Below are 7,912 nucleotides of genomic sequence, written 5' to 3'. Positions count from 1 at the left end.
AAAAAAACGGGTCAAACACGGATGAATGTTTGCCTAAATTGTTTTACTAATGCAAAAAACCTCTTACAATGTTTTTACTTAAGAAATCATATTATTAGTGAAAAAATATAACTTCTTATTAATATGAAACACGCTAACTGTTTATAAAACACATCGAGTTTTGGACAAAGTGTCTCAGGTCCATCCGACCCGACTAATTTCAACCTATACCGGTTATTACCTTAATTCAAATGAATGAATGCTCATCAGTCATTATTGGTTGAGACTATTATGCCATGCCTGCACAAATAGTGAGACATAGGAATTAAGATCATGCCAATAGTTGTTTCTCGGATAGCATTCCACAACTTATGATTTCTTGTCCCTTTCCTTCTTCAAGATCGACATATAAGTAACATAAAACGTTTAGAAAATAACTTTTTTTATTACTATTAACCTGTTAATCTCTGTTGGACATATAAAAGATGTACCATCAAATGCTTTTTAAAAGTATAATCTCCATGTTAGCTCTTCACCACCCTTCTCCAGCTTGTCTTTAGCTTCTCTAAGGGCCCATGCTTCAAAAAATGTAAAACTTTTGCAGATAAATTATGAGTAGGTTACGCTCCAGTAATAAAAAGAAAATACAACGCTTTACGAAAATAAGAACCTCCTCTGAAAAAGGAAAGGCTTACGGAAGCCATGTTTCGCAAAAAGCAGAATGAGTTGGGTAGGTGGTGGGCTTTTTATGATAAAATGACATTTTGGAACTAATGAGAAAGATGATAGAGAAATGTGTTTAATCTAGAAAAAGAAGAAGACACGTGACGTGAAAAACATGTCAAAAGCAAAAAAGAGAGTAGGTAAAAAAACTTAACTATGCTGAGTAAAAAATAAAAATCATGTTAACAACAAAGATAGAGTAAATAAAAAAACTCAAAATAATTAATTATGCTAGATAAAAAACATATTAATTTTTTTTTACCATGACATAATATATAGTCAAAATTTTTTTACCATGACAGAATATATAGTGAAAATAAAAATAACCCTAAACAACTAAAGTAAAGCAGTCGTCCTCTTGTCTATCTCCCCTGTTCTGTTGGCTCCTCCATCTTCTAAACCTAAAAAAACAAACATCATTCTACGATTCAGCAGCAGCAGGTAGGGAAGGTAAGGTTCAATCAGCAGGTAAGCTTCGATTCAGCAACTTCGATTAGCCTGCGAATTGGATCGGACGAACCAAAACGAAAATCGTGCCATTGACCTGTATGTGTTTTTCTCATGAAGTCTGCTCGTTTTCATATTGATTTTGTATGTGTTTTTCTAGTTATAATTTGTTTATTTTACTGCTCGTTTTCATATTGATTTTGTATGTGTTTTTCTAGTTATAATTTGCTTATTTTACTGCTACATTGACCTGTATGTGTTTTTCTCATGAAGTCTACTCGTTTTCATATTGATTTTGTATGTGTTATTGCTCTAGAAATGAAATGAAATGAAATGTTATGATTTTCCTTTTTTTCAGTTGAAGTGAGAAAATGGGTAGACTTACAGTTGCTTTGATTGTTAGCTCTTGGGCCGTACCAATGTCCATTCTTGTCAATCACATTGTTCCTGAACCATACATGGTTGGTTGGTTGGTATTATATAAATCAAATCAGAATCGAATCGGTTTGTTTGTGTTTATTTACTTACTGAAATTGAAATGTTTGTGTAGGATGAGATCTTTCATGTTCCTCAGGCTCAGCAGTATTGCCTAGGCAATTTTAAAACTTGGGATCCTATGATAACCACCCCTCCTGGACTGTAAGTTTCACCATCACTTTCTTCACTTTTGCTTCTTGTATATGTGTTTTGTGGAGGCGACAATTTTGACCTGTATATATTGGGTCAATTTGGATTATATATTATAAAGTCGAAAATGTTTATTAAAAATGAAACGAGTTGAACGGTTTCAAAGTGACCTGAGGTTTTTTAGATGCTTACAGTTAAAACCTCGTAAATCTTGTTTTCCGAAGAATTTATATTACGATCTTGGTAATATCATTTTTCTTAATCATATTTACTAAATTAGTTACTTAGAGGAACTTATTTATTACATGTAAAAAGATTGTTGCTGACAGAAGTTTACTTACACTATATTGCAGCTACTTCCTTTCACTACCCGCAACATATTTTATCAAGGCCTGCTCAATAGCAGTTCTTCGATCTACCAATGGTTTTCTGGCTGTAATTTGCAGCGTTTTGGTTCATGATATAATTAAACTTTTGAAGCCGTCCCTTGATGACAGAAAAGCAACTTTCTACTCTGTTATTTTAGCCTTATACCCCCTTCACTGGTTCTTCACTTTTCTTTACTATACAGATGTTGCGTCACTTACCCTAGTTCTTGCCATGTATCTTATGTGTCTCAAGAAGAACTACATTTGCACTGCGTTGGTAATGTTTTTGGCCTTATTTTGAATTTTGATTTTTTTATATATTAGTTAATAGTTAATGTGCCAATTATGTTTATGAAAGTTACATTATTTAAATAATAATCCCCTTTTTTTTTTGTATTGAAATTATATTTATGAGGTTTTATGTATCAGAAATACATTTTGGGTGACTTTTGACCCGTTTTACATGATTCCTTTTAGGTTATTTTGTTTTAATTTTACACGTTTCCTTTTTAGGTTATTTTGTTTTAACTTTACACGGGTTTAGGAATGTCTACATTTTATCTATTTATTTATTTATATTTTAAACAGATCTACATTTTTGGCACATTTCGGAATATCATGATAGATATTTCTCATTGCAGTAACTGATTATAACCGAATGTTTGCAGCTTGGAGCTGTTGCAGTAGTTGTTCGTCAAACAAATATTATTTGGGTGCTATTCGTTGCATGTACTGGAGTTCTAGATTATGTTCAAGTTAAACAGAAGCATAAGGATAATATGTTATCAGAGCGTAAAAATAACCAGTTTGTTTCAAGTAAAGGCGTTAATAGCAGTTCAAACCTAAAAAAGCGAAGATCAGGTAATGCTATACATACTGCCAGTCATGAAACGAGCCTGGCCTCTCTTCCTGACCGTTCATCAGGTTTGCCTCATAATATTTACATTTAAATTCACAAATATTTATGGTGGTATGCATGATTTGAAACTGTATATGAACTTGAAATTAAATAGTTCATTTTAATGCAGGGATGTATGCGTGATATTTTTTTAGAGTAAAATGTCATTTTCGTCCTTGAGGTTTGGCTCTTTTTGTGACTTTCGTCCAAAGGTTTGTTTTTTCGCATCTGGATCCAAAAAGTTTGAAATCTTGCCATTTTCATCCGACTCGTTAACTCCATCCATTTTTTAACGTTAAGTCAGGGGTACTTTCGTCTTTTTAGAGATTTTTGTGATGATTAAAGGGTTTGTGTGGTGAGAAAGTCAACAGAGGTGGATCTTTATTTCTTATAATGTTTTTATTTTAATAGAAAATGTATAAAAGGATAGAAAAGCCCCTTACTTAACATAGAAAAACAAATGCGGATGAAAATGACAAGATTTCAAACCTTTTGGATCTAGATGCGGAAAAACAAAGCAAAACTGGCCAAACCTCATAGACGAAAGTGACATTTTACTCCTTTTTTATAGGGTTAAGTTATTCTACAAAGGCTTCTAATTGTAAGAAGTGTAAGAAGGATTTATAGAGTGACAAGTGTCCAATAACCTAAACTAAACCCACTACATCACCACCCAAAACCTAAACCCCCACCCCACCATCACCCAAAAACCTAAACCCCCCCCCCCCTAACGGGCAAAAAAAAAAAAACTATACCTCACCAAAAAAACCCCAAAAAACCTAACCCCCCCCCCCACCCACCCCCCAAAAACTTAAAAAAAATCTAAAAAAAAACTAAACACCCACTCCCACCACCACCCAAAAACCTAAACCCCCACCCCCCACCCCCCGGTAAAAAAAAAAAATTTTTTTTTGGGTGGGTGAGGGAAGTGGAGGTGGATGTTTAAGGTTTTTTTTTTTTTTTTTTTTTTTTTTTTTTTTTTTTTTGTGTGTGTGTGTAGTGGGTTTTTTTAAGTTATTGGACACTTATCACTTTATAAATCCTTCTTACACTTCTTACAATAAGGATCCTTTGTATTTGATCCTAATCCTTTTTTATAATATAGATTGAGCTTTCAAGAATAAAAACTATATCAATATTAAATTCTCTTATTATATATTATTAATGCAGGTTTGTTTAGTGAGATTCAGAGCATCATTTTAGTGTCATGGCATCTAAAGTGGGAGCTTCTCGTCTCTTTTGGTCCCTTCCTTGCGTTATTGTTGGCTTTCGCTGCATTTGTTGTTTGGAACGGCAGTATAGTTCTTGGTAACTCTCAGTTCATATACAGTTTACAAGATTTTGCTTTTGTGTTTTTATACATCTGTCATTAGTTTATTCTACTTATAGTGTGCAATTTTCCGCTTGGACACGTAAAATCCAAAAATCCTACCAAATCGGATTTGTGTTCAGTTTTTTTTTTGGATTAAAAAATCTAGAGAAAAATGCCTGGATAGTCCCTGTGGTTTGATAATATTTCACCTTTAGTTCCTAACTTTTTGAAATTACATTTTTGTTCCCTGTGGTTTAGTGGGGAGAAGATGAAGTGGGTGGTGGGCCCCACTTAAATTCTTAAATGTTAATAATGTTTCTTTTAACTTTTAATTATTCTATTTTTAATAGTAAGGGTAGTTTTGTCATTTCATATGGATTTAACTGGACTAACTACCAATTGTATTTGTGTTTGCAGGGGCTAAAGAAGCTCACACAGTTTCTCCACACTTTGCTCAGTTATTCTACTACAGTTTGGTCTCATGTTGTTTTATGGCTCCCGTGCACTTTAGTAAAAGTCAAGCTGCAAGTTTGACTCGATCATTCTTGAAGAATAGACCCCTTAATCTTTTATTGTGGCTTTTGGTTACCGTAGTTAGCTTTTATTTGGTCCACAATTTCAGGTCTGGTCATGATTATATTTGAATTCTCACTTTGTTGCATTACATCCAGTGATTATATTTTTATGCGTTTTTCTCTACCATTTCAGCATCGCGCACCCGTATCTACTTGCTGATAATCGTCATTATCCATTTTATCTATGGCGAAAGATTATAAATGCTCATTGGTCAACAAGATACCTGCTAGTTCCGTTATATGTTTACTCGTGGGCTTCCATCCTTAATATATTAGGTCAGTAACCTGCTTCAAGTAGTTGTTTACTTTCCCTCAAAGGTGACACTTTTTACGTGTTTATCTGATAATGGGTCGCTTTGGGTTATTTTTTTTAATCTTTAGAGGGTCAAACGGGTAAACTTTATAAACTTGGTTTAAATTGGACCGGGTGAAATGGGTCTGACATCAACCCCCATAGTGCAACCAAATGTTTACAACCTTGCATATAGGGCTGTAACTTACAAGAGCTCGAGCTCGGCTCATTTCCAACTCTATTTCTAAAGCTTGGGCTCGGCTCATTTTTTATTTATTTATATCTTTTTTTAATATTTTTCTTATATTTACAAATATATATTATTTAGTTAATTTTATCCTAGTTTTATGCTCAACTATAATTATTATCTGCCCATGGCTTTATAGCCTAGTGGCATCTGGGGGTGGGATAAGGCTTTGGGACCAATAGGTCCTGGGTTCGATTCCCACAAGGGGGGTTTTTTCCCATATTTATTGGGTTTCCTCCTGAATTGGTAGTGATCCAAATTTGCTGTTCAAAAAAAAAAAAACTATAATTATTATCTAAATATATATTTGATATATTAAATAAGAATATATATAAACACCACTCGAGCTCCATAAGTGAAGCTCGGGTTCAGACTCCTTTATTAAACAAGCTTATTTTTAGGCTCAAGCTCGGCTTGATTTGAGTTTTTAGAGAGCCGGTCTCAAGCATAGTTATTGATAGCGCAGATAGCGTTCGCTATCGCGCGCTTCGTAGCGAAGCGCCAAGGTTTCGCAATCTGTATGTAGCGACTGAATAGCGTGATTGTAGCGGGATTCCGACCATGAATTCTGGCTCTAGTGCTGTAATTTCTGCCGGAAACCTACCGGAAGTCAGGAAGAAGAAGAGAAGAAGAAGGCGGCTGCGGTCTGTGTTTTAGCTTTTTAGGGTTAAATAACTTTTTGGATTTCAACCTTTAACCCCTCTATCTTTTCACTAGTTAACATATAGTCCCTAAAACTTGTGAAAATTTACATAAAAGTGTAAAAATAGTTTGTGTATTTTAACATTTAACCCTCTCTATCATCACTAATTTACATTTGATCCTTAAATTTCAAAATCTATACATAAAACGTATAAAATTAACTTTATATATATATATAAAAGATTACAATTAGCTATTTTTTATTTCTTAAATTTTTAACTACCTTATCGCTAAACACAAAATAGCGGGCGCTATTTCGTCGCTATCGCTACGTAGCATATAGGTACCTCGTCGCTATTTGTCGCTATTCGCTATCGATAACTATGGTCTCAAGTAGCTCACGAGCGGCTTGGCTCGTTTCTACACCTACTTGCATGTCATCTGTTAAAAAAAGCAAGATTATTATTTTATTGGTACAGTGTTCTGTATTAACGTTAATTATATTAGTTATTTTTAAAATACATAAAAATGCTTAATTATATTAGTTATTTCTAAAATACATAAAAATGCACCAAAAAGTGATATGGTTTAATTCAACATGTTGACCCGTTCAAAAAACGTTACAGTTATTTTTAAAATACATAAAAATGCACCAAAAAGTGATATGGTTTAATTCAACATGTTGACCCGTTCAAAAAAAGTTACCTGTATTGAACCGGAACATTTTTTTGTTGACTTGGCCCATTTTCGTATATGTGTTCATTTTTACCGAACAACCAACGTATTTTACTTGCAGCTAAAGTTCAGAAGAAAGTGTGGGTTTTAGCTTATTTTCTAGCTTCAGCTGCTGTTCTTATTCCTACACCCCTGATAGAATTCAGATACTACACAATCCCGTTCTTTTTCCTAATTATTCATTGTCATATCACAAATGACCGAGTGTGGTTCCTCATGGGATTCTTATATACATCCATTAATATCTTCACAATGGTAATGTTCTTATTTCGGCCCTTTCATTGGAACCACGAACCTGGTATTCAGAGGTTTATATGGTAGAAAGATCGTTGTTCTTCTTCTAAAAATGAGGTATATCTGCATTTTTCCTAATTTTTTACATCAAGTCGTGTACCCAATTTTTGGCACTGTAAATATTCTATGACCATTTGTAGGGATGTTAGAACGTTTCAAGATATTAGTGATCTAGTCTTAAGCTTTGTTTTAAAGGCACGAGACTGGTTCAAAAACTGGTCAAAGTTAAGGTATTTAGGAGGTTGGTATGTAAACCCAACGAACGGGATGAAGAAATTTTACATAATAGCCTTTCAAGAAGGAAGAAATATTAGCGAAGTTTGTTTCTGTGGTTGTCTTGCCATTTCATACGAACCCAATGAATGCTTTGGAAGCGAAAACAGTTTCTGTCATTCCAAGAAATCAGGAAGAGATGATAATTGTTCCCACCTAAAGTTTAGCTTAAATAATCAGTTTCCTACATTTTAATACCTGTCTAATTATTTGTTTAAGTGAGTTTATCTTGTAATCGGAGAACTGCCCTTCTCGAATCGGGCCGACTTAATTGTCATTGTCAGTTCTATCAATTTACAACTTTCGATTTCTGGTATCTATCTTTGCCGGGAAATCGATGGCGACTTCTATCCGGAACTGCAATCAAGGAGAAGTAGGCGAGCCTATCACTGCCCAATTAGCAGCCATTGCGGCTTGTTTGGCTGCCATTCTTACACCGTTGAAGGCTGATGTTGAAGAAATCAAAGCTCGGATGAATGTACCCCTATGTTGAGGCAAAG

At 34.2% G+C, this 7,912-nt stretch overlaps 1 protein-coding gene across 4 annotated transcripts; it reads left to right on the top strand.

The window, feature by feature from the left end:
- Nucleotides 1-1,041: 1,041 nt before the first annotated feature.
- LOC110915476 (dol-P-Glc:Glc(2)Man(9)GlcNAc(2)-PP-Dol alpha-1,2-glucosyltransferase) lies at nucleotides 1,042-7,466 on the top strand. 4 transcript variants are annotated; one of them, XM_022160184.2, is made up of 10 exons: nucleotides 1,042-1,248; nucleotides 1,508-1,610; nucleotides 1,700-1,788; nucleotides 2,130-2,421; nucleotides 2,813-3,068; nucleotides 4,213-4,350; nucleotides 4,772-4,976; nucleotides 5,063-5,205; nucleotides 6,907-7,196; nucleotides 7,280-7,466. In XM_022160184.2, exons 2-9 carry the CDS (start codon nucleotides 1,521-1,523, stop codon nucleotides 7,164-7,166), a joined length of 1,473 nt encoding a protein of 490 aa, XP_022015876.1. In that variant the 5' UTR covers nucleotides 1,042-1,248; nucleotides 1,508-1,520; the 3' UTR covers nucleotides 7,167-7,196; nucleotides 7,280-7,466. The 4 variants fall into 4 exon arrangements, with proteins under 4 accessions (XP_022015876.1, XP_035841056.1, XP_022015877.1 ...); XM_035985163.1 differs by having other exon boundaries at nucleotides 1,052-1,293; XM_022160185.2 differs by having other exon boundaries at nucleotides 1,052-1,293; nucleotides 6,907-7,466.
- Nucleotides 7,467-7,912: the final 446 nt, after the last annotated feature.

This window comes from Helianthus annuus, chromosome 16, assembly GCF_002127325.2.
Source record: "Helianthus annuus cultivar XRQ/B chromosome 16, HanXRQr2.0-SUNRISE, whole genome shotgun sequence".
In the NCBI taxonomy this organism is placed as follows: domain Eukaryota; kingdom Viridiplantae; phylum Streptophyta; class Magnoliopsida; order Asterales; family Asteraceae; genus Helianthus; species Helianthus annuus.
Note: the sequence above shows the minus strand (reverse complement) of the source record. Positions and strands in the feature narration are given on the sequence as shown.

What these genes read in the sequence shown, in the direction of transcription:
- LOC110915476 (XM_022160184.2), top strand. Translation starts at nt 1,521, where the DNA reads ATGGGTAGACTTACAGTTGCTTTGATTGTTAGCTCTTGGGCCGTACCA. An exon ending in ACTACATTTGCACTGCGTTG is followed by an intron (nt 2,422 to 2,812) that starts GTAATGTTTTTG and finishes GAATGTTTGCAG; the next exon opens with CTTGGAGCTGTTGCAGTAGT. An exon ending in GAACGGCAGTATAGTTCTTG is followed by an intron (nt 4,351 to 4,771) that starts GTAACTCTCAGT and finishes TTGTGTTTGCAG; the next exon opens with GGGCTAAAGAAGCTCACACA.